The following is a 25,928-nucleotide window of genomic DNA, read 5'->3' on the forward strand; positions in this document are numbered from 1 at the left end:
AGCTACTGTAATGGATGCCCAGTGGGCTAGAGCTTGGGCTTCTTATGCCCGGCATTGTATATTGCACATATACTGCACATGCACTGTAATGTAGTTACTGGGCTTGGACTGACTGTAATATAGATTGTATGTATGTTACATCTACATTTTATACATGAATTGCCACATGAAAAATGGATTTCCTCTTATTTTTTTTATTTTTGGATCGAATGAAATGTATGTTATTGTATATATCCTTTTATGGTCAAATTGGCAGAAATAAAGTTCCATTGATTGAATTGCAAAGTTGATCCAATTTTCAGCAGTAAAGCAAAGTTGTTTTCTTGCCTGAGTCTGTCAAATTTTAGAACATGCTTCATTGGTCAAAGAGGTTGATCCTCTCCTTCGAGCTTCTTTGAAGACTGCGTTGTCGCAGACACTGACTTAACTTTTGAAATAACTGTCATGGCTATTAATGAATGTGTGAAACTTCTATATGTACTGTACCAATTGTGCCACCTTTTGCACCTGTCAGGACCATGCGTAGGTTTTTGATACAATTTGATCTTTGTGTTATACTGCACGAGCCTGCGTTACATTTGAAAATACCACTAAGTTGTTATTCCAATGCTTTTGAATGGGAATACCCACTTTGCGTACAATAAAAAAGTTTTTCAGGCAACGCAGTCCTTGCAGCACGCAAGGCCTGAAAAGTAATGCAAAACTAACACTGCACAACTTGGTTTGTATCAATTAACAATTTGCGCTGACTGACACTGAGTAAGAGCTTTGCAAATTTGGGCCCCATTGTATACTACCATCTGGGCTTAAGTGACACGTGAAAGACACTTTGTTTGACCAATGACTGAACAGGGCTGACCCAAAACACATTTTCAATAAGATTGTGTATTATTTTTAAGAAAACACGGCTATTGAAAAGCTAGTATTTTCTTTGGGCCATTCCTAAAAACAAAACAACTTTAAAGAATAACCCACAGTCCTCTATCTTTATGGGTTGCTCAAGGACAAAGTAAACACCTAACATCTTGTTGTATTCTTGTTAGCATTCTATGATGTAATTAATAGTTCTCTTGGTACCCGTTCAGGTAGTACACTGGTGGCATTCAAGTCAATGGCAACCAATGCATTTTCCTGGTAAATACCAACCATGCCTTTAAATGAGTTTTACTGACAAACATTTGTGTGTAACTGCTCGTTTAAATCTGTGTCATACCACAAAAATCTGTGACAGGATTCCTGGTCTCATTCAAGATTTTCATCCATCCAGCGTTTTTCATAAACACATTTCTCTGCATTTGGTCACTACAAACCTGTGGGTAACTCTAGGCACAATTGGTGCTGCCAAAAGGTGGAACTTTAAGAAAATGCCCTGAGGAATTGGACTTGACACCATTATAAACTTGTAAATTGGATACATTTGTCAACATTTGCTTTTGGGTACTATGACCACATATTCCAATGAGGAGCCATTTATACATGACTGAGATACTTTTGGTTTTAATCAAAATCTATATCACCATAGGAGAAATATACTATCTAAACAAAGACAGAAAGGGCATGTCTTCAGGGTTGCACATACAGTCTCCATTAAAGCTTTACATTTTAACTTAGCATCTTTTTCTAATGGTGATTTTCACATGTTTTCCCTATAGCGAGAATGTGCAATGCACGCATTTAATCCTGATAAGACACTGTCACCCTGTCGTTTTCACATTTAGTTCTAGGGTCGCACAATTAGGAACACAATGCATTGTTTATTGTTGTGCTTGGAGAAGACAACTCTTCTGCTTCAGTCTAAATTAAAACGTTATTCTGCACCTCTGTCACAGAGCGATAAGCTTACAGTGTTATTATAAAAACAGCGTCCATGCTGAAGTCGGTGAGAGGTTCATGTCTTGAAGGAATCATCAAGGAATGCTGCTGCTGTGACGGAGATTCAGTTCTGCTGTCGTAAACCATTGTGAGGAGGAAGAGAGCTGTACACACATTTGTGGAGGCACTGAGCCTGGCCTCCTGACATACAGTACAACGGTATGAGGTTAGGTTATTCCAAGAGACCTGGCAGGTGGGTACTCCCGAAATGCTCTCTTTAGCAAATAGAAATTAGTAATAGAAGTAATCTTAGGAACATTAAGAACAATTAACATGATTGAATTGTTTGTGTATTTCACCAATTCTATATTGCCTATAACAAAGTGTCTAATCTTTCTAATACTTGAAGTTCATGTTTTATATACAAAGATTAGATCTTTTCAATAAAAGTTTGAAAATGAAATTATTGTATCTTTTCTTTGTAATACCTTGGGCAAGCAAAAGTGACAAACGAAAGGATTCGATCTGTTTCCACGATTCCTTGGGAATCAGTGATCATTTTCTAGGTTTCTGACAACATCTAAACCTCTTTTGGTTTAGAAGTTTAAATGCAGTACTCTGAGCTAGCAAAACCAGACCAAATAAATTGATTATATAAGACTCAGTCTCTATAGTATGAGGGTTTGCTGTTCTAAATTAACAGGCCTACTAGATTTGTAGAAACCGTATAATAACATGTTGCACTGTATACATTTTAAATCAAATCATATCAAATTCATATGTTATATCACCAAGAGTGGAGAGACATTGAGGGCTGTGAGCAACAGGAATGGTATGATTTGTGCACTGCTGCTTGGTGACAGTCTCTGATATTTGATTATTATACACTTGAACAGAGTACTCATTTTATCAACTTCAAAAGAATAGAAAACGGAGTCAACTATTGCGAAATTTTTAAATAGGATGCAAAAGGCTCAGCCCTTGAGATGACTAAGCGTGCATGACATACTTGTGTTATAATCCTCAATCTTATAGCTCAGGTAGCTATGTTTTTATTGCACAATAGTGCAGTTAGGTTACCACATTTTTGTAACCATATAGTACATTGAATGAGTATATCTGCATAGTAATGTATGATAAACAAATATTATTTGAACTCCACTAGATACATTTCAAGTAATTAACGCTGTTAGCATATGCCTTTATTGAGAAACTGACATGGGAATCTTATTAGAGATCTGTTCCCATAAAAGACTGACAACATTAATTTCCTACTTAGCTAAATTTATAGGAATGAGTCTTTGAATGCTCAAAAGAAAATATGTGCATGCATTTCCTCATTTGTCTCTCAGGCTCTTTGAAGAACACGTCTTGAAAATTGACAGGCAGTCACTCTTCTAGTTGGCTAGCTGTTCTTCCACTGATGTTCAGTAAGCTCGCTGTGGGTGAGGAGTCTGAGGCAGATACCCTTCTGCTTAGTGTGAAAGATGGATGATACCCTTGAAGAAAATGCTGTTTGGATCTCAAGAATAGAATTTTTTTTCTATAGAGCTTCATTCCAAAGTGCTCTGTCATTTCTTACTGCTGTAAATAACATGTGCTCCTATTACCCAATGTAATGGTCTTTGATTTAGGTACTAGGCTGAAAATGGACTATGACTTCACTAGACTGGAATTGGTGACCTTCACATCTTTCCAGGTGGCAGGTGCGAGTATTAACACGCTACAGATTGTGTGTTGAGTTCTTGGAAGAATTGAGTTAAATCCTCAATGAAGTCTATATAAGCTTTTTCTGGATACATCTCACATGGCAAACAGTTTTCATCTCCGTGGTTTTCTGCAAGGGTCTGTGAAAAAAAGAATGACAAACTGTCAGAGAGTGACACTACTTGATCAGAATGTGTATTTGTGGTTTACTATATAGACGCAATTCTGAAATGCATGATTTGAACCATTGTCCAGCGGGTTTACTCCTACATTTGGAGCATATTTACGATTTTAAGTGATTCATTGAGAAGAGCAGGCATACTCCTCTATATGTACTATAGTTGTACATTTCTAGGAATAGTCCAATTCACGTTAACTCATGCAAAAGGGAAATCTAATTTGCAAAAATACCTTTAATATTTGCTCCACAGGGAAAATAATTTTCCCTCCTGAGAATTCCCTTTCACTAGATTTCCATTAAGTATGGGGCTGCTGCCTTGACTTTCCCACTCAAACCAAGAACTTCAGACTCGATTTTTAGAGAAGTAAATGCCCCGAGTTGGAAACTACTTGTCTAAGTATGCATGTGAATGCTCACAAACCTAGAATTAAGTGTATGTTTACCTTCCGTTGCAGGACAGCCCTCCCTGACATGCCAGGTTATGCCCCACCCACATTTACAGCAAAGGAAAGCCTATTCTACTGGAAGATTTTTCATTGCTGCCAAGGCAAATTAGCAATTATAAAACAGCTCAAATAAGTATTGTGGGACTAAGGATGTGGAATTAATGGTCAGTTTTTTTCTGTGCACCCCAAAACCACTTAGGTGTGCAAAAAGAATTGTGAATCAGACCTTCTATGTTTTTTTTACAATAAGGTCATGACAACACACTCATCAGAATCTAATCAAGATAGCAAATGTAGTAAACCTTCTAACACAAATGTTTAACAAAGCAACATGAACACAAGTAAACCTTTCTTAATACCAAAAAGCACAGATGGAATAAATGAACAAACTGTACTTACTGTTTAGTCCACTACCCATATTCAGCAGTGAAAATGTTGCGGAAGGAGAGACTTTGCCAACAACTTTAATGAAAGAGCAGTGCCTGGGCTATACAAGTGTTTTCTCATGACACACAGCATACACATCATGCACTGCCCCACGTACAGGCCCAGTTTACACTTGTGTTACTCTCAAGGTAGAAATGAGTAAATGCATATCTTCTGCTATCTAGCGCTGCACAGGTCTCAACTTGTTTGGGGAGACATGTTAGGAAGAAGTGAGATCACATCTTCAAGAAAAGCCTGAGTCTGATAAAACAATTAGGTAAAAACAGGCATACTTCTTCTAGAATCCACAGAATAAAACATATAGAAAGCTTGTAGAGTCCTTTTTGTGGTTGCCCCCTAAGTCTCAGAACTGGGGCATGTTTTAGCCAATCCCCATGCTACTTTCACTCTGAAAGAATGAGAACAGAAGAGCTCTCAGTAGGTTGCAGAAAAGAAAGAAAATCCAAGGATGGATTAGAGTTTCAGAAGTTTGTCTGCCTGCCATCTGATAACTAACTCACTGCTGGTATGATTACTACCTTATACTAGGGAGGGATTTACAAAAAGTGTGACGGCACATGCAGGCTAGGTGAACGCATATAAAAACAAACATTGGAAATGCATTAGGTCTCACATTTTTTCAAGTTAGAGCTATTGCCATTGTAAATGACAATGGGCCAGATGTAGGTAGCCTAATACCGGTCGGTAACGGCCGAAATTACCGAATTTCGTCCGTTACCGACCAATATTAGGCTTTTCAGATGTAGGTGGCATGATTCAGTATTTTACCGAATCGGTAACTTAAGGAATCAGTAAATTACCGAATTCTTAACATACTGATACGGTAAATTACCGAATCCGTAATGTAGGGCGTGCTCAAATGAGTGCTTTTCCCATTTTAGAATTCGTTATTTACCACCAACTCCAAGTTGGTGGTAAATATCGAAAACCATAAAAGAAGTCATTTTTTGCAATTTAAAACAGTAACATGTGGCAGACATACATGCCGTTAGGGCATGTATGTGTGCCACATGTGCACCCATGCACTATTGAGGGGTGCAACAGGGTGTCAAAGTGACACCCTGCCACCCTTCAATGTGTTCCCCCTTTTACTGAATCAATATTTACAGATTCGGTAATTCCCCTTCATTCCTATGGGCCTCCAGGCCCATAGGAATGAAGGGGAATTACCGAATCGGTAAATACCGATTCGGTAAATACCAAATCGTACCGATTCGGTAATACTTACCGAATTTTTACCTACATTGCATTTACCGATTCTAAAATACCAAATCTGTAAAATTCGGTATTTTAGAATCGGTAAATGTAGTTTACCTACATATGGCCCCATGTCTTTTATCTACCAAGGGAGGAGTGAGGGAGCAGCATGGCTGAACTGCCGAAATGCTCTCTTGGAAAGTGATTGGCCAAAAGTAAATCAAACAAGGAGAGACAAAAAAAAATTAAGCGTGTATGGACCTTATGAGTGTGTAGCCATGCTGCACATTTAAAAAAACTAACCAGTGTCATAAAATAGCTTTGGATCACCACGCCCACGGTGCATGGGCACAGGACCCCAAAGTCTGAATGTGGAGTGTGCTCTTGCCGTAGACTTTGAAGTGATGTGTTCAGCAGTTGTCTATTCTTTACACAGGTGCACAATTTCTAGGGAACCTCGGGGTGCACACTGGCATCTAAATGCAGCAGAGGATGGTGTCTTGTCATGACAGCACCTATTTATTCATGATATTTTGAAAAGTGCTGATTTCCTTGGAATGAACCCTTGTATTAGAAGTAAGAGAAAGGCGGGCCGACATCGGCCACGCAGCAAGTATGGCGGGCGCACTGCCCCCCCCCCTCTCTCTACGGTGGAGGCAAGCCTGTTGCGATACAATGATGCGACAGGCGCGCCTTGAAGCCAATTGGACCGCAGGCTTCCCAGTCTTTCGGGTCAACAGGGAGCAAAGGCCAGGTTGGTTAGAAACGGCCTGGCAGGTAAGGGGTTAAAAGGCCGGGGAGCGTGAGAGTCTGCCTCTGTGACTCCGCGCTCTACGGCCTGCCCCTCCAGCCTCTAGTGAGGCTGTAATTGTTTTTCTTGTATTTTCTTGTTCCCTACAGGCTCGGATACGCCTGGTGCCGGAGTTGGGAGCATCGGCGTCGCAGGAGAGGCGAGTTTCCATCGACGTGGCAGGATCGCCGGGAGCAATTTTCCTTTTGTTTTCCCTGCAGGCCGCATTCGGGGAGGATAGCGCTACAGCTTGCGGAGGTGCTCGGCGGTGAAGGAGGGGGCAGCCGCGACACGGAGACCGGGGCCCGCTCCATTTGAAAGTACTGGGCTTCGAGAAGCGCACACTGCGCTTCTATAAGGTACCACGGGGCGTAGAAGCTGGCGGTATTTTGGCTTGATTGCTGGTATCAGGCGGGAGGAAAGCTCAGAGTGCCTTTAACCCGCAATTTCCTTTAAAAAAACGGGTGCGAGAGCGGGGATATGCCATTTTGTAGTGGAGCTTAGCACTGATTGTACACGGTGCCGGTTTATGTGAAAGGGCTGCCCAGGCACAATTAGTTCAGGCAGTTCATCTTGCTTAGGAATCAAAGTGCAAAAAAACGATGGATTTAGGCCTAGATCTCTGTACTGGGGTGAATGTATGCCATTGTTCTGCATTCTGTCCATCAACTGTGGTTTTTGCATTTGTCACCCCGAGTGGGATGGGTATGCTCAGACGTGAGTCCCATGCACTCCACACCACTGGATTCAAGCAAGCCGGGCTGAAGACGGCTAGAATGCCAGAAACCGGTCCTCGGAAACTTGTTTCCGGTCCAGGAAAGGCATGGCTTGGCAGTTCGGGCTGGACTGTTTCCATGATGCACAGGGTCGGACTAATTTGCATATGGCCATGTCTGAACTGGGGTAGTGTGGAGTGTAAAAATACGATGGATTTAGGCCCAGATCTCTGTACTGGGGTGAATGTATGACATTGTTCTGCATTCTGTCCATCAACTGGGGTTTTTTGCAGAGGTCTGCACAGCAGCAGTGTACAAAGGATTGGGAGATGGTCCTCCAATTGTTATAAGCACTATGTTCGGCTACACATGCTGTGAGTGGGGCAGTTCACACTTGTACTGATGCATGTCCCATCTCTGCTTGCATTTACAGTTTCTCGAACCCGTCACGCAGGGGGGAAACTGGCAGCGGCGCACCAGCAGCAAGATCTAACACAAGGACGGGCACATCCACAGGAAACAGGACCACATGTTGTTTGGATCATTGGCCACTCATATGCAAGACGTTTGAATGCAGTTTTTCTTTTTTCAGGAAATTACAGACACAGTTGAAAAGGCCGGTTTTAGGGTGTCTTTTCATGGAAAAGGGTGGCTCTGCCCTAATCAGTTCAGGAGTTTCATCACAGAGATTTTGGGAAAGCATAGAGCACCACCCATCATAGTTATCCTGCACTTGGGAGGGAAGGATCTGGTAAACCTGGGTAGAAGGGGGTTAATGAAAGCCATATTCTCAGAAGTAGGTTGGTTAGCTAGGACATGCCAGGGGTGCACCATAGTATGGTCTCAGATTTAAATAGAGGGGGGAGATTCTGTAAAAGCGTTGAATCACTCAGTAAGAAAGGTCAACAATAAAATAGACAAATTGTTCAGGTCTCCTCCGCTACAAACAATCGCACACAGGTGTATCAGGGTGGGAGCCGTGCTTCTTAAAAGACGGAGTTCACCTGACTAGGGTAGGGAATGATATCCTGTTAGAAAATATAGTCGCTTGGTTGGGAAGTTTTAAGGACAGGGCATGACCTTTCAGTGAGGAAGTTGGGGGGGGGCCAGATAGTCCGTCAATTACGCTGGCCTGTGGCGGTTAGGTCATGATTGGTGAGCAGTAAATTTAAAGTCCTTAGAGGGCTGCGCCATTCTTGAATGGGGTCGCCCAAGGGGAGGGACAAGTGGTCTCTCCTAGAACTCCAGTGGCAGTTATAGCCTGTTGGCTAGAAGGGTGCCGGGGAGGGGGGAGTCACGCTTTCTCTAGGCTGGTTGGCCACCCCGCACGTGCACAATGATGCCAGAAAATGGAGCAGAGATGCAAGGGCCTCCTTTAATGGAGATAATAGAGCGTACGGTCGTAACGGGAGGAAAGGGAAGAGGGGGGTGAATACCCTCACGGTAAACGGGCCCTCAGCGCATGCGCACTCCGACTGGAGGGCGTGGTTAATTGATAAGGATCTGACACCAGTTATTGACCTTGCCGTAGGCCCAAATAGGATACGCAGAAAAGTAATTACTGTATGAACATGGTTAATATGTTAGATTCAGATAGGAAATACCTTGTACTCAAATTATGTTAAGGTTAACCATCTGACATCTGTATTTATCAATTGCAATCAATGTCAAGGAAAGTTTTCGGTGTAACCATGTAAATATTGTTTATTTCAATTTTGTTTTATTTTTATGCTTAATAAATACGGCCGGGTGTTGTATGTATCCCGCTTCCAAAGAAATCCCTCTCATGTTATTTTAATAATGTTTGATTACGGAGGAGGGGGGGGTTTAAGTAGTCCCTGGCCATAGAGAAAGGCGGGTCGGCATCGGCCACGCCACAAGTATGGTGGGCGCACCCCCCCCCTTCTTTCTATGGTGGTGGCAAGACTGTTGCGCTACAATGAAGGGACAGGCGTGCCTTGAAGCCAATTGGACCCCGGGTCTCCCAGTGACCCGGAAGCGATAGAATCACTTCCGGGTCACCAGGGAGCAAAGGCCAGACCGGTTAGAACCGGCCTGGCAGGTAAGGGGTTAAAAGGCCGGGGAGCGCAAGAGTCTGCCTCTTTGTCTCCGCGCTCCATGGCCTGCCCCTCCAGCCTCTAGAGAGGTTGTAATTATTTTTTCCCACCCACCGTCTCCTGATGCAGATTATTGGTCTTGTGATTTATGAAGGTTTTTCACAGGTTTGTTGCACATGGAATGGATTACAGGTGTGTCGTACTAATGCACAAGTTACTACTTGTGTAACGATATATCTGTAAGAGACATTAGTTAGTGATTGATTCCTTACCTTAGAATTTCCCCAGGCGTCAGACTGGATCCGGAAAGTTTTGCGTAGCAGTACCCTTGCGCGTCGGTAGGCGTCGTCTGCTGCTCCACGTCCGTCGTCGGCGTTGTGGGCGCCGTGATGACGTCGTCGGAGTACTTAGACGCCGCCTCCGCGTGCTGACGTCAGTTCTTAGCCATAGCTTTTGCGCGCCAGAAGCGCAGAGCCATGACAAAAACCGACACTGGTGCCAAGAAACCAGGGCCCTGAAAGGGGATGACCTTAACCCTAGATATCGGTTCGCAGAACGGGGAGGATGGGTGGGTCGGTAAGGAATCTATCACTAACTAATGTCTCTTACAGATATATCGTTACACAAGTAGTAACTTGTGCATCTGAAAGAGACCCGTTAGTGATAGATTCCTTACCTTAGAATAGATACCCCAGCAATACCATCCCCGTGGTGGTGGGTCTGTGAACCAATATTTACACCAGAAAGTCCTGGAGAACGGAACGGCCGAAGTAGCCGTCCCTCTGGACTTGACTGTCCAGGCAGTAGTGCCGCGCAAACGTGTGCAACGAGGCCCACGTAGCTGCCTGGCAAATGTCCTGCAAGGGCACACCTCGGCCCAAGGCAGTTGTAGTGGCCGTGGCTCGAGTGGAATGAGCCCTCAGCCCAACGGGGGGTTCCTACTTAGCCAAGGAGTAACACGCCTGGATGCACATGATAATCCATCTAGAGATGGTCCGTTTGTGCACCGCTTTCCCTTTCTTAGCGCCCGCGTACCCAACAAAGAGTTGATCATCCACCCGGAACTGGCGTGTGCGATCCAGATAGAACGAGAGCGCACGTTTTGGGTCTAGACGGTGGAGCCTCTCCTCCTCTCGCGAGGGGTGCAGAGGCGGAAAGAAGGTGGGCAATGTGATGGACTGCCCAATGTGGAAGGCCGTGACCACCTTAGGCAAGAAGGAGGGCCTAGTCCTTAAAACAACCTTGTCCGGATGGACTGAAAGGAAAGGAGGCTTACAAGAGAGAGCCTGGAGCTCACTCACTCTCCTGGCAGAGGTGATGGCTACCAGGAAGGCAGTCTTCAAAGAAAGAAGGCGAAGAGGAAAGTTGTGAAGTGGCTCAAAGGGAGCGCACATCAGAAATGTTAGAACCAGGTTCAAGTCCCACTGAGGCATCACGAAGGGAACAGGAGGAAAGGTATGAGTGATGCCCTTCAGGAATCGATTTACGATAGGGGACTTGAACAAAGAAGGCTGGTCAGGCAGCCTCAGAAAGGCTGAAAGAGACGAAAGATAGCCCTTGATAGTGCCCAGAGCAGAGCCCTGCTGGGCAAGAGAAAGAAGGAAGAGAAGAACCTCAGAGAGAGGGGCATTGAGGGGATCCACAGCCTTTGCTGTGCACCATGCCACAAATCAGTTCCACCTGCAGGCGTATACCGTCTTTGTGGAGGGACGCCTGGCTGCCAGAATGATGTTGCAAACCTCAGGAGGCAGGTCAAATGGCCTCAACTGTCGCCGCTCAATCTCCAAGCATGGAGGTGGAGACTGGGCAGGTTCGGGTGGAGGACCGTCCCCTGCTGCTGCGACAGAAGGTCCTCCTGAAGAGGCAGACGAACCGGGGGATCGACTGACATACTGAGTAGCTCGGGATACCAGTACCTTCGTGCCCAGTCCGGAGCCACAAGGATGACTTGTGCCCGGTCGCGCTTGATCTTCTTCAGCACTCTGGGCAGAAGAGGTATAGGCGGAAAGGCGTACAACAGACCGCAGCTCCACTCGCGACGAAAAGCGTCTCCGAGCGAGTGCCGCCTTGGAAATTCCAACGCGCAGAACTGATGACATTGCGCGTTCTCTTCGGTGGCGAATAGATCTAACCAAGGCTCTCCCCATCGCAGAAAGAGGCCTTGCGCCACGTCCGAGTTCAGACGCCATTCGTGATCCATCGAGCACCGACGGCTGAGTTCGTCCGCCCTGGCGTTCAGAGAACCTGCCAGGTGTTGAACCACCAGAGTCACGCCCTGATGTTCCAGCCATTGCCAGAGACGCAGAGCCTCCTGGCAAAGGGATCACGACCCCACTCCGCCCTGTTTGTTGCAGTACTACATGGCGGTGGTGTTGTCCGTGAACACCTGCACTGCACTCCCTCGGACAGACGGGAGGAATGCTTTCAGTGCCAGACGAATCGCCCGCAACTCCAACAGATTGATATGGAGCCGGGACTCCGCCGGAGACCAGATTCCTCTGATCTCCGCCTCTCCCAAGTGGCCTCCCCAGGCCTGGAGGGACGCGTCCGTCACAACTACGTGCTCCGGTTGGGGAAGGAAGAGGGATCTGCCGTTGACCCAATCGCGGTCCGTGAGCCACCACTGCAGCTGTCTCGCAGTGCCCTCCGAGATCAGGACATGGTCGGACAGGTTGCCCCGGGGCTGGGCCCACTGAAACTTCAGGTCCCACTGCAGAGCCCGCATCCGCCACCGTGCGTGATGCACCAGAAGGATGCAGGAGGCCATCAGCCCCAGAAGCCGCAGCGTCAACCTGACCGAAACCCGGGATAACGGCCCGAAGATCGGAATCAGAGCCTGTATATCCCGAACCCGCTGTTCGGGCGGGTAAACCCGAAACTGCGCCGAGTCGAGAACCGCTCCGATGAAAAGGAGCTTCTGAGAGGGGCACAGGTGTGACTTCAGCACATTGATGGAAAATCCCAGCCGGTGCAGGAGATCCGCCGTAGTCTGGAGGTGGCTGACGACTGCCTGGGGCGAACCCGCCTTCAACAACCAGTCGTCTAGGTAGGGGAAGACTGAGACCCCTAACCTGCGCAGATGAGCTGCGACCACCGCCATCACCTCCGTGAACACCCGTGGGGCGCTGGTAAGGCCGAAGGGGAGCACGGTGAACTGAAAGTGCTCGAGGCCTACCGTGAACCGCAGGTAACGCCGGTGGGCCGGCAGGACGGGGATGTGGAAATATGCGTCCTGCAAGTCCAACGCTACCATCCAGTCTCCAGGGTCTAGGGCAGCCAAGACCTGAGCCGGAGTCAGCATTTTGAACTTCTCCTTCCGGAGGAAGCCGTTGACGTTCCTCAGATCCAAGATAGGGCGTAGGCCCCCTTTGCCCTTCTTGGGTACCAGGAAGTAGTGGGAGTAGCAACCACGTCCTACTTCTGGCCCAGGAACGCGCTCGATGGCCCCCTTGGCCAAGAGGGCCGAAACTTCCTCCTGCAGGACCCGCAAGTGATCCCCCGATACGCGGTGGTGTTGCGGTGGCATGGCTTGAGGGGTCGCCTCGAAGGGGAGGGAGTAGCCCCTTCGGACGATCAGCAGCACCCACCTGTCCGAAGTGACTGTGCGCCAGTGAGAGTGGTGATGGCGAACCCTGCCTCCCACTGGCGTCACATGGGCCGAAAAGCACAGACTAGGAGGGTTTAGAGGCGGATGCTGCGGGGGCAGGTGTGGACTGGCTCCGCTTGTTTCCCCGACCGCCTCCACGGCGGTTTCCACGGCCGCCGCCGCGCTGGACGACAGTTTGCGGCGAGTGGCTGGCGGCATGTGTGGGGGCGCCCCTTCCTTGGCCACGAAAGGAGCGAAAGGCACCCATTTGCTGGCGCGGGGCCGAGAGGCCCAAGGACTTGGCCGTAGCCCTGGAGTCCTTAAAGCGCTCAAGCGCGTGGTCTGCCTTGTCGCCAAAGAGGCGACGGCCATCGAACGGCATGTCCATGAGTGTATTTTGGACGTCTGCCGAGAAGTTGGCGGATCTCAGCCAGGCGTGGCGTCGTATCGCCACCGTCGTAGCCATCGCTCTGCCCAGCGAGTCAGTGGTATCCAGTCCGCACCTGATTGAATACTTTGCTGCGTCTCGGCCCTCCACTAGGGCTTGGCCGAGTTTGGCCTGTACCTCCAACGGGCACTCTGGCAGCACTTCCGCCACCGTTTCCCACAGAGAGTGGGTGTAACGGTCCAAGAGGCATGCGGTGTTGGAAGACCGCAGTCCCAAGCTAAGGGACGAGAATACCTTCTTGCCATAGGCCTCGTACCTCTTGGACTCCCTGTCCGTCGGGGCCGTCGGGAAGGCGGTCTGGGAGTTAGAGGCCTGGATAACCAGACTCTCGGGGGTGGGGTGGGTGGACAGGAAACATGGGTCGCCCGGGGCCGGGCGGTGGCGTCTGGCCACGTTCCTATCTACAGGCGAACCTGTAGCGGGCCTGGACCAAGTGCCCAAAGGAACGTCCGTCAAGGCCTCATTAAACGGCAGCAGAGGCTCCATGGAGCATGACTGCGGCTTAAGGACCTCAGTGAGGAGGTTAGTCCTCAGGGCCGCGACGTGGAGCTCAAGGCCCAAGGGCTTAGCAGCCCTCATCAACACCACACCATAAGTAGCACCCTCCTCCGAAGCCACGGTAGGAGGAGAGACAAATCCAGTGTCTGGAGTGGTGTCCAGGCCACTGGCCTCCCCAAGGTCTCCTGTCCAGTCCATGTTAGACTGACACTCTCTGGTCAGAGGGTCCTCAGACCCCTCCCAATTCTCCTCTTCCCCCATCTCCTGAGATTCAGGGTCATAAGTGAATGGGGTCGGTTCATAGAAAGTAAAATCCCCAAACGGCGCGAGAGCGGCGCCGATAGGCGTCGTCCCGACGTCGGAACCGATTGAGAGGAGGCGGGGACGGCGCCCCCCGAGGACGACGCCGGAGGGGACACCACACGGACCGACACCAGGGGGGTCGTAAGGTCCACCGGTGACGATCCATCGCCCGAGGAGGGTCCAGCGGCACCCTGCGGCGCCGGGCCCGAAGGCGCCGACGACGCCGGGGCCGCTGTACCCTGCGGCGCCGGGCCCGAGGGCACCGGCGGTGTCGGGATCGTGGGGCCCTGCGGCGCCGGGCCCGAAGGCGCCGGCGGCGTCGAGGCCGAAGCACCCGACGGCGTCGGGGTCGTAGCCCTCGGCCCACTAGGGCCCCCAGACGGGTTCACTGGGCCCGAAGGCGCCGCGGAACCCGTCAGAGGAGAAAGGGACCTCATGGCCATGAGGAAACGCTCGATCTCCTCCGGCGTCGCGTTCAGCCCAGGGACCGGGGGTATGGGGCCGAACGCGGTGCCCGCGACTCCCGATGAGCCGCGTGGGCGGTGTCACCCGAACCCCCGTACGCATCGCGCGAGCGTCGGGGGGAGTCAGAAGAGCGATGATGTCTCTTCGACTTCTTATGCTTCTTACCTGACGACTTGGACCCGGAGGAGTGGCGCCGACTCCCGGAGCTGTGACGGCTCCGCCCCCGCGACCTGTCCCTCGACCTCCCGTGGGACCGGGACCTCACACGGCGCGGGGCCGACTGGCGGATTTCGAGTCGCCTGCGGGACCGCTCCCGCCTGGCCTTCCTTGAAAGGGCCCGACAGTCGGAGCAGGCCTCGTCGTCATGGTCGACGCCCAAACACATCAGGCACAGGCGGTGGGGATCCGTGACCGACATGGTACGGTCGCACTCGTCGCAATGCTTGAATCCGGGCATCCCTAACGGCACCGTCGGAGTCGTAAAGACTTCGAATGGATCAAAAGATCACAAAAGTTTAGTCAAAAAGTGACTAGGGAACTGCTCTTTCCAGATCTGCGCTGGCTGACGCGGAAAAAAGAAGAACTGACGTCAGCACGCGGAGGCGGCGTCTAAGTACTCCGATGACGTCATCACGGCGCCCACGACGCCGACGACATACGCGGAGCCGCAGACGACGCCTACCGACGCGCAAGGGTACTGCTACGCAAATCTTTCCGGATCCAGTCTGACGCCTGGGGATATTCTAAGGTAAGGAATCTATCACTAACGTGTCTCTTTCAGATATGTTTTGTTCCTTAGAACTTTATCCCATTTACAGGTCATCAATTCTCGTATTTAGTGCTATTCCTTGATCAGGCGGTAAGGTCACGATTGGTGAGCAGTAGATTTAAGGTCCTTAGAGGGCGGCGCCATTCTTGAATGGGGTTGCCCAAGGGGGACAAGTGGTCTCTCCTAGAACTCCAGGGGCAGTTACAGCTTGTTGGCTAGAAGGGTGCGGGGGAGTCACGCTTTCTCTAGGCTGGTTGGCCACCCCGCACGTGCACAATGACGCCAGTAAACGGCAAAGAGATGCAAGGGTCCCCTTTAATGGAGTTAATAGAGCGTATGGGGGTAACCGGGGAGGGGGGGGGGGAGTACTCTTGTGGTAAACGGGCCCTCTACGCATGCGCACTCCGACTGGAGGGCGTGGTTAATTGATAAGGATCTGACACCAGTTAATGACCTTGCCGTAGGCCCAAATAGGATACGCAGAAAAGTAATTACTGTATGAATATGTTAGATTCGGATAGGAAATACCTTGTACTAGAATTATGTTAAGGTTAGCCATCTGACATCACTATTGATCAATTGTAATCAATGTCATGGAAAGTTTTCTGCATAATCATGTAAATATTGTTTGTTTCAATTATGTGGTAAATAAAAACTGGTTACATTTGTTAAAATAAAATTAGTCAGTGCGGAGAGCCGTCGAAGTACATTTCAAAAAGTAAGGGAACTATGATGTTGTGCACAATGGTGACGGATTCAAATGCAAGGTAAAAAACTAATCTGAATCTTTTTTTCTGTTTTTCACATAGAAGTATGAACAAATAAAATAACAGTTTAAATCTAAAATAAATGCAATTTAAGTTACTGTTTTGGAAATATAGCATCATACTTTATGAAACAACTTAGTTTTTTTTATTTTTTTTTTTTATTGTTTTCAGCATAAAACCAAAAGCATACAACACAAAAACACAATCTTGGCATGGACAGGCAGTTCAATGTATCAGATCACAACAGCATACAAAGACATTTGTACTCAAAGGCATAATTCTGGCGTACGGGGAGTATCATGTATACAATCATGTCCAGTATCTGCTGTGTTACAGTATGTCACAATACTGACCAATGCCTTGTTGGGGGGCTGACTTACGTAAGAACCCGAGCATTGTAATCCAACCTCCACCCATAGCGCCCTCAATCGTCTATGTTCCTGCCACTGGTGACAATACCTCCTCAGCAGTGGTCTGTGATTCTGAGACTACCCCGCTGGTGTTACTTAACAAGTAAGTTTGGTATGGACCCCAGTAGTTCCTGGGATGATTTCTGGGGGATAGCAATTCACTCTATGTATCAGCTTGAGTATTACAATACAACATGTCTGTATGCCATTCTGTGATTTGTGGAAGTGGGCCCCTCATCCATCCCAATGTCACCCGCCGTTTAGCAAGTAAGAGGCCAATAGCTACCAACAGGCGCAGAGTCCTGTTTACTGAGAGATCCCATCGCGGTAGCGCCGTTTTAGGGTCAGGTTCTAGATCCGTACTAATAATAAGTTCCAGCTCCTTGAACACTTTTTCCCAGTAGGCATAGACCCTTGGGCATTGCCAGGCTAAGTGCCAGAATCCTGCTCACTCCAAACCACATCTATGACAACAGGAAATCTCTGTAGTCCACAGTTAAACAGGCGTTAAGGGGTGCAATACGCCCTATGTAAAAATGTAAAGTGTATGAGTCTGTGTCTCCCATTAAGAGAGACCAACCGGGTGCGGGTGATGCAATAGTACCACTCTTTGTCACTTAGGGAGTGCCCAGATCACACTGCCAATCTAACCGCCCTTTCAAAACTATGGATTTACGCGTGTCCTGAAGACTAGAATAGAGTCATTAACTTTAAAGGTTCCTCAACTTTAATTAGAGTGGAAAGTGCCCCCAAAGTCTGTGGTTCCATTAGGTCATCCCCAATTAGGGCCGGCCATGTCTGTTGTGCTCTATAGTAGTGGAATAATACTGTACCCCCAGCTGCCTGTCTGGTTGTTGTAACGCTTCCCAGGTTACCAACACCCCATCTTTAGAAAAGTCTCCCATTGTTCTTATACCTATAGATTGTAGTGCCTGTCTTGCTCCCACATCTTGGCCCAGGGGAAACCACATGCACCACTGAAGTGGCATTTCCAGAGCATGTGTAAAGGCTCTCGCTTGCATCTGTAGTAGTGTTTGCCAGGCTTGTGCGGTGACAGCGATGGAGTCAAAAACTTAAAATTTACTGGAGGCAGGTTGGGTGAGGGTCTGTGGAAGAGTGAGAGGATCCACCACATTATTTTTCCATGTACAAGAAGGGCATGTCATGCGGACCATGTATCCAATAGTGAGCAAATACACTGTTTGCAGCCCCATAGTATTTCTCCAACTTGGGAACCCCCAAACCGTCCAAGTCATAGGGTAAAGTAAGAGAGTCCCATTGTATGCAGGGTTGTTTACCAGCCCACGCTAACCGTATCAATTGTGTGCGCCAGTAGTTGAACAGGTGTTTTGGTAGCAATATGGGTATGTTCTGAAATAAAAAGAGGAATCGTGGTAATATAATCATCTTCATAGTAGAGATTCTCCCCATCAGCGAGAACAGAATCTTTATCTACTTGTCTATGTTATCTATGAGTCTCTGTGTAGTTTGCCATAATTTTCCAACAGAACTATTGCGGGATGTTTGTGGAGTTGAATGCCCAGGTAGCGAACTGCTTCCGTGGTCCAGTGCAATGGGAGTTCCATGGCCGGATCCAAAGTGCGGGAGTGAGAGGAAATATGATCGACTTATCCCAATTTATTTGCAGCCTGAATGACCACCAAACTGTACAACTTCACGCAGTATTGGAGATAAATTTACCTCTGGGCTAAGTATATATATATAATAACGCGTTATCTGCATAGGCAGAAATGTTCAGTGTGTACTCGAGGAATCTCAGCCCTATGTGTGTGTGATACTCACGGACTGCGCAGGCCAGTGGCTCCGCGACAATCACATACAATAGTGGAGACAGAGGGAAGCCCTGGCACGTACCCCGAGTGATGTTAAATGATTGAGAAAATTCAATTCCAATCCTCACAGGGGGGCAGATTAGGATGACGGACGGACCAGGGGCAGCGGCGGTCCCTCCGTGCAAATTACGATGTGACCGCCACCCTGGCGGTCACATCCTGTATTTATAGCATTGCGGCGGGTGCTGCTTCAAGCAGCACCCGCCGCAATGTTAAAAATGCATGTATTACATTTACCTGCACAAAGCGGCAGGCACCGCGTGGTGGATGCCGCTTTGTGCATGTAAATGTTGGGGGGTACCATAGGTACCCCCCATGTGCACCCCCCACCCCCCGACACCCTGGGGGCCCGCAACGGGCCCCCAAAAGCCAAAGTCCACATGCTTTTCCACGGCGGAAAAGCCGCCGCGGAAAAGCATGTCTCCGTGAACATCCTAATTTGGCTGACGGTGTCTTGCAGACACCGTCGCCAAATAGCCCTCCCCACCCCACGGATCAGCGGCGGACGGACCTGCCGTCCGCCGCTGGTCCAACCGCAATCCCACCGCCATCCTAATCTGGTGGTGGGTGTTGTATGTGGCTGCGGCGGTTAATCCGCATCCTCCAGGCCGACGGTGGCTGACGCCGGCCAGGGGGATGCGGATTAACCGCCATCCTAATCGGCCCCTCTGTTTGTAGGTGATATATGTAATACCAGACGGAGATAAATGTCTCCGACTCCTATTTTGCATAAAACTGAGAACATGAAGTCACACTTAACCGAGTCAAAGGTTTTTTCGGCATCTAGAAAGACTGCCGCAACCTTGATTACAGGGTTTAGTCTCTACACTACTCCAAATAGGGTCCTCAGATTTTTAAATAAATTGCGACTAGGGATGAAACCTGCCTGCTCTGGGCGGATAATACCCGGGAGCAATAAAGCTAGTCTATTGGCTAAGATTTTAGCGTAAAGCTTAGCATCTACATTCAGCAGAGATAAGCCTATACGAGGAGCAACTGGCTGGCGATTTTAACAGCGTGACAATTACAGCTTCACGCAAGGAGGGCGGCATAACGCCTGCCTCTGCCATCTCCTCATAAAGCGTCTTGAGGTGGGGAATCAATAGATCTGGAAATTCTTTATAAAAGGCATCTGTGAGCCCATCTGAACCTGGAGCTTTTCCGGCCGCTACACCCCTTAGTGCCTATATAAATGATTTCCCATGCCCAAATATCAACATTGGAGTCAAAAGCTTGTGTATGTATAGAAGGAATTATTAATGGAAGCTGTGCAAAACTTGAATTGCGCAGGAGTTGGGGACATGAAATGCCTGATATGCACAATGTTACAAAGCAACCCAAATGTAGTGTCTCCTATCAAGGTGTGGTAAAGGAACAGTACGTCACTGCATAGCACTGATGAAATTAGGAGGAGAAATTGAATCTCATGTATACGAACAATGCACTTTATGAATGTAGCAATAGTATATATGATGCCCACATAGAATTAAGATGATACCTATGCAAGATACTTATGGTAATATGTTTATCCGCAGGACAAATCTTGTTAGTGGCAACCAACCAGTGCCCAGAAGCAGGAGAGACTGATTATTTAGTCTTGATAAAGATGGTAGATTATCAATAGAAGCCATCGAAACACGTCGACGCCACCTCTGCACAATCAAGAGACCGAATCTACCGTGTAGACAAGATATTGAGTGGGTCCAGGTTTAGATTTTTCGAATGTTAGGTTCTCAGATGTGCAAATTTGATGACTAATAAGGAGTGTCTTTGTATGTCTCTACCCCTCTGTTATTTCTTTGTATAGCCAATTTATGATGATAAGAAATGATTGTTAGTTAATGTGTTTTTAAGCAGTATGTGTACAAAAATGTTGTCAATGAAATTGAAATGTGTTTTAATGCAAGTGCCCAATGTGTTGTTTTTAAGAAGTGTAATATCTATGATAAAAAAATTTTTAACAAAAAATAAATAGTGAGCCATATTATCGTTTTGTTGGTGTATCACATTGTGTAGGAGCCACTGTCCATGTTTGGGTGACCTAGACAACTAGCAAGCTTGTGAAACTTTAGTCTGTCCGCCAAGGGAAACACCTTTTTACTGAAGCGTATATACCCATGGGTTTGATTTCATCGTTGGCCGTGTCTAGGTGTTCAGCCAATTTGTGCTTGAGGTCTAGATGACCCATTTCACGTTCTAGTGTGTATAGTCTACCTCGGATGGAACGTAACACACATGCATGAAGGGATATTACCATTCCTCTGACAAACACCTTAAATGTTTCACACACTGTGGTAAATAAGGGTCACAGACCCAATATTTTTGGAGAAGAAGTTCTCTATAGCTGTGGCTAACCCTTCTTTGAAAACAGTGTCTAACAGCGAATACGGTGGGAAACTCAATGTGAACGCCGGGCTACGTGATTCTCAGTACCTCAAGGCAAGTTGAACGGGAGAATAGTCGGAGTACATTCGCGGCAGATGAGTACATGCAATTACTCTGGAACTCAGTCCCCCAGACAAAAGCCAAAAGTCAATTAGAGTGTGAGTGTCGTGCACAGAGGAGTAATAGGTATAACCTCTCACATCGGGGGATCTATGTCTCCAGATATCTATAAGGCCATCTGAATGCACTATTTATTGGATGGCTGTTGCAGCCGCTGCTGGAAGTTATGGTAGGACTTTAGATCTGTCTGTACTTGGATTTAATATACAATTAAAATCATCCCCCCCCCCCCCACACCTGTGGAATCCCTTTCCACTGTACCAATTTGGTCGCTAAGGAAGTATAAAAATGTGGATTGTCATAGTTGGAGGCGTGGATACCTACTAGGAGAAATTTCAAGCCCCCTCGTTTGCATATGGCTACAACAAATCTACCTTGTGGATCCTTTAGTGTGCCTGTCATTTCTATCCCCACTTTTTAATCTTCCCAGATCAGGACCCCTCTAGCATGTGAGGTAAAATCTGCGGAGTAGCACACCCCCTGTAGTTTGCAATGCACTGCCTCGCTACGCTCTGGAGCAAGATGTGTCTCTTGTAAAATACCATTTTAGATAGGCACACACCCTTCTGATCTTTCTGTTGTCATTGAGACCACGGACATTCCTGGTCATGAGCTGAAGGATCTGTGTGCTCTTACCCGCCATAGCCATTGGGCTTAGATGATTTCTGCCTTGGACCATGTCCCTTGCCAATGATATATGCTATATGTGACCGTAGCTGCCTATTTCGTACAATACACTCATCCAACTTAGTAAAACAACCATTCTCTCCCACGCTTCCAAAATCCCCAACTGTCGTGGCTATCTGATCTCCCTCCACCACTCCCCAATCTTGAATAACAAACCCGACCCGAAAACAAACAGTATGAAAGGTGTGATACACTGGGGGGCATCTTGTCAAACTCCCACCACCACTAGTGGTACTAGATAGTACTCATAACAGCATGAGTCTTTTAAAAAAATGACTCTCCATGGTAGAACAAGCTACAATCAATGCGTCTTATGTGCCCGCAATTGTCTCGGTCAGGACGCCCCTAGGGACCAACGAGGCTTCATATACATGTTCATTCTGTACTCTGGCACTTCGATAGCTACAGCTGGTATCCACTAGACCTGTATTGTAATATGCACAGTACATTCTCTATGGCTTCTCAACGTTACCATATGTCGTCTATTCTTGGATCTGCTCGCCTGGTCACTCTTTTGTGTCTCAATCTTCCTGTACATTTGAAGAGCTCTCCGATTGAGCAGAAGAGGAGCTCGGCGATCCCTGACATCTGAGACACTGTTCTTTCCCTTTAATGAATCATAGGACTACCTTCGGTTTAGTGAAAAAGTGCACTTTGCCATCAATTTTGACCCTCAGCTTAGGGGGATACATCATACTGTACTCCAATTTAAGATCTTGAAGTTTCTTTTTTGCCAGGAGGAAGAGTCATTGTGCCTCCTGAACCTGCATCGTGAAGTCGGGGAACAAAGTTATTTCCATACCTTCATGCCAAAGAGCACCCAGTTCTCTGGCCTTAAGCAAGGCTGCGTTGTGGTCCCTATAATTTAAGAATCTTGCTTTAATAGGGCTTAGGCGCCAGAAATCGATGTGCACGCTCTACCACTAGTATCTCAGAGAAGGTGTCTCGACCCAAGAGGCTGACCAGAAGCCTCTCTATGTATTGTTCCATGTTGCCGACATTGGATGACTTTGGTACCCCCAAAATACGGATGTTATTACGTGGAGATCTCGCTTCGAGATCTTCAGCCTTCCCTTACAGGGTATGTAGGATCTTCTCTCTCTCTCCTTATCAGTCTTCGCATCTGCTCTGGTGACATCCTCCATGTCCGATATGCGCTGTTCCTCTGCATCAAGTCTGCCTCCATGCTTGTCCAGTCTTTCGGACATCCTGTCCATTCGAAACGACAGTGCATCAATTTTGCTGTAGATTTTTTATAGGCTCTGCTGGATGGTGCGGAACGCTTCTTTCATATCTACATCTGATCCGGAATCAGGGTTGTCTGGGATGAAGTCTTGCTCCGTGGGCATGGATTCTTTCGATCTGGGGGTTTTACGCAGGTTGAATTGCAGTTTGGGCTGTAACTTGTCCGTCTTGCCCATAATGCCAGAATTTGTACCCTGTGGGTCCCCGCGCAATGAGCATGCGTTATTTTATTATTATTTTTTTATCCTCATTCACTCCTCATTCACCTCCGACCACAGTGGGCATACAAGCCGCCTGTACCATTACTAGATGTTAGAGAAGCGTAGGCTGTTGGATGGGGACCAGGAGGAAGTGCTCTGCCTACCAGTACCACAGCAGGCTCGGATGACACTGACCCCAACCTAAGGGGCACGGTCACTCTCCCATTCGGTCCAGGTGACCCTGGCGACTGTTGATGTTGGTCGTGAGAGGAAACTGAGAATGCCCAACACAGTCAAGAGAGTTTCAAAGAGGCATAATCATAGGACCCATTTTCTCCTTTAAATAAAGGGGGCTTCTCAGTCTCTCAAAACTAAGCATTAGACCATTTTAGTAAGAAATCCAATAATGCTTTCTTTTTCCTGCTCTGGGTTCTACCCAAATCCATCCTAGATGTCGCAAACAACGAGGACAACCACTCAGTGCACAGAGGAGGTGCACATTCTACCCATCTTTTACATATTTCCCTCCAGGCCAACAGTATAGCATAGAAGAGGAAAGATCTGGCAGGGCCTGTGACTTCACTGGATATTCCATAAATGATCAGGGTAAGATTTTTTGGGATTGGAAGGCCTAGAATATCTGCGGTGGTATTGCCTACTCTTTCCCAAAAGTCTGCTATGGCTGGGAACTCCTTAAACATATGTACATCAAAGGCTCTCTCCAAACCACAATTTTTACAATTAACTGGAGGCCAGTCAGACATTTTAGACTGCCTTAACGGAGATAGATAGGCCCAATGAACCGTGAACAAGTGGTTCCTTCTGAGCCAAGCTGGTTTTACGGCGGCAAACAGGGTATTGAAAGATGTTTTCCAGAGATGTTCCCATAGATCATTTGGTAAGCTGACACCCCACAATTTTTCGACCAAGTCCCCATCAACAGCCTCCTCAATGCTCCGGTACAAAAAGGAGACCTCCTTCTTCCCAGCCGGTCTTGCCACTAATTGTTCCTCTAGGTTATGGTCTATGCCTATGGGTTTTTTCAGATTATGAGACCAACTCAGCAGCTGGATGTATTTGATCTTAGACAAACCCTCTTCCGCCCTGTTGTATAGTGATGACCAAGATAAAAGGGTGCCCTCCTGGGCAAAATCCCCCCACACCTTCAGCCCAGCCATTCTGAGTGGTAATGCTAGTCCATCCTTCAGGCACTCTGGTGCAACTGGAGTCCCACAGGGGGGCCAGGCTCAAGACGTAGTTAATACCAATTTAAACAAGAAGCTCTCCTGAGACAGACCAGTGCCCTTTAACATTGTGGAAAACATGGCCCACAACCCGGTGCTCTCTGGAGTTTTTAAAAGCATCCTGGAATGCGATAGTTGGAATGCCCAAGCATAATATTGCAGATCCGGCAGTGCAAGACCTCCCTTCTCCCTCCTGTGTCTCAACTTCTTCCAGGCAATCCTGGTGCCCCTGTACGCCAAACGAATGAGTTGATTGCCTGCTGAAGCTTAACTATAACCAGTTTGTCAAAGTGTAGTGGAATGACATTGAAGAGGAAGGTGATTTTTTGAAGCACTACCATCTTTACCAGGTTAATCGTACCAAGAACGGTTAAATGGAGATGAACCTAGGACTTCATAAGTTTCAGACAAGCCCTTGAAAAGATTGCCAAGTTGGTCCCTGAAAGGTTATCAATATCCTGAACTATTCTGACCCCCAGATACCTCATGTCACGCTTCGTCTGATGTGGACACCCCCAAATTCCAAGTCTTGACCTCAGTTTTATGAGCATTTATCTCGTGGCCAGATATCTGCCCAAAATCTTGTGCTGGTTTTATAGCAGCCAGAAAGGCCATAGAGAGGTCCGAGGAGAGGATCAAAATATCGTCCGCATACAGGGCCACCTTCCTCTCCCAAACCCCATGCTTGAATGGCAAAATGCTTGGCTCCCTTCTTAACCGCAGGGCAAATGGCTCAATATAAAGGTCGAAGAGCAGGGGAGAAAGAGAGCAGCCCCGCGTGATGCCCCTGTTGATTTTAAAGGGTCTGGTCAGATTGCCATTAACCAGCAGTCTAGATGACGGGTATTGATAAATCAGGTGAATGGCTCGGTGGAACTTCTCACCCAGGATGAATTTCTCCAAAACTGCTGATTGATGCACCCAATTGACCCTGCCGAAGGCCTTGGTGGCATCTAATATCATTGCTGCGAGGGGGAGAGAATAGGTTGTGGCCAGGTCTATTGTACCAATGAAATCATAGGTGAGGTCAAATAAATTCCTGCCCTTAAAAAAACCTTTTTGGTCAGAGTGGAGCATGTCTCCCGCAACGGACCCAAACCTGCCTGCCAGGATCCTGGCAAAGATTTATAATCCGCGTTCAGCAGCGAGATGGGTCTATGAGACCCACAACTCACTGGGTTCTTCCCTGCTTTCAAGATCAAAGTGACGATAGCCTATCCCCACGAGCCTGGCAGCTTTATGCCATCGGATAAGATCTTGCTGTGCCAAAATGGGTACCATCGCCCCCCCCAAAGATCTATAAAGCTCTATTTGCAACCCATCAGGCCCAGCAGCCCCCCCCCCCTTACAAGCAAGAATGGTCTTTTTCACCTCTTGTTGTTAGATGTCCTGCTCTAGATCTTCCTGCAGAGTTAAATTCAGGGGGTGAGCCTGCTCCTACACAACCACTCCATGGCCTCAGTTTTATTCACCACCCTATCTTCTTGGTACAAATCCTGGAGAAAAAAAAACATTGTCTGTGGACAGGGCAGTAACCCCATCCATGTTGTCAATTAGTTTAATCATGTTTCGCATCCTGTCTGACTTAGCCTTCC

The 25,928-nt window shown here is 47.7% G+C and overlaps 1 protein-coding gene across 1 annotated transcript in view; it reads right to left on the bottom strand.

The window, feature by feature from the left end:
- Nucleotides 1-1,734: 1,734 nt before the first annotated feature.
- Nucleotides 1,735-25,928, bottom strand: part of IL15 (interleukin 15) — a 569,862-nt gene continuing 545,668 nt past the window's right edge. The window contains exon 7 of the mRNA XM_086962228.1: nucleotides 1,735-3,659. Within this exon, the coding sequence (XP_086818354.1) occupies nucleotides 3,528-3,659 (132 nt within the window). The 3' untranslated portion in view covers nucleotides 1,735-3,527. The remainder of the gene's footprint in view (nucleotides 3,660-25,928) is intronic.

Source organism: Lissotriton vulgaris, chromosome 3_1 (genome assembly GCF_964263255.1).
Source record: "Lissotriton vulgaris chromosome 3_1, aLisVul1.2, whole genome shotgun sequence".
Lineage (NCBI taxonomy): Eukaryota > Metazoa > Chordata > Amphibia > Caudata > Salamandridae > Lissotriton > Lissotriton vulgaris.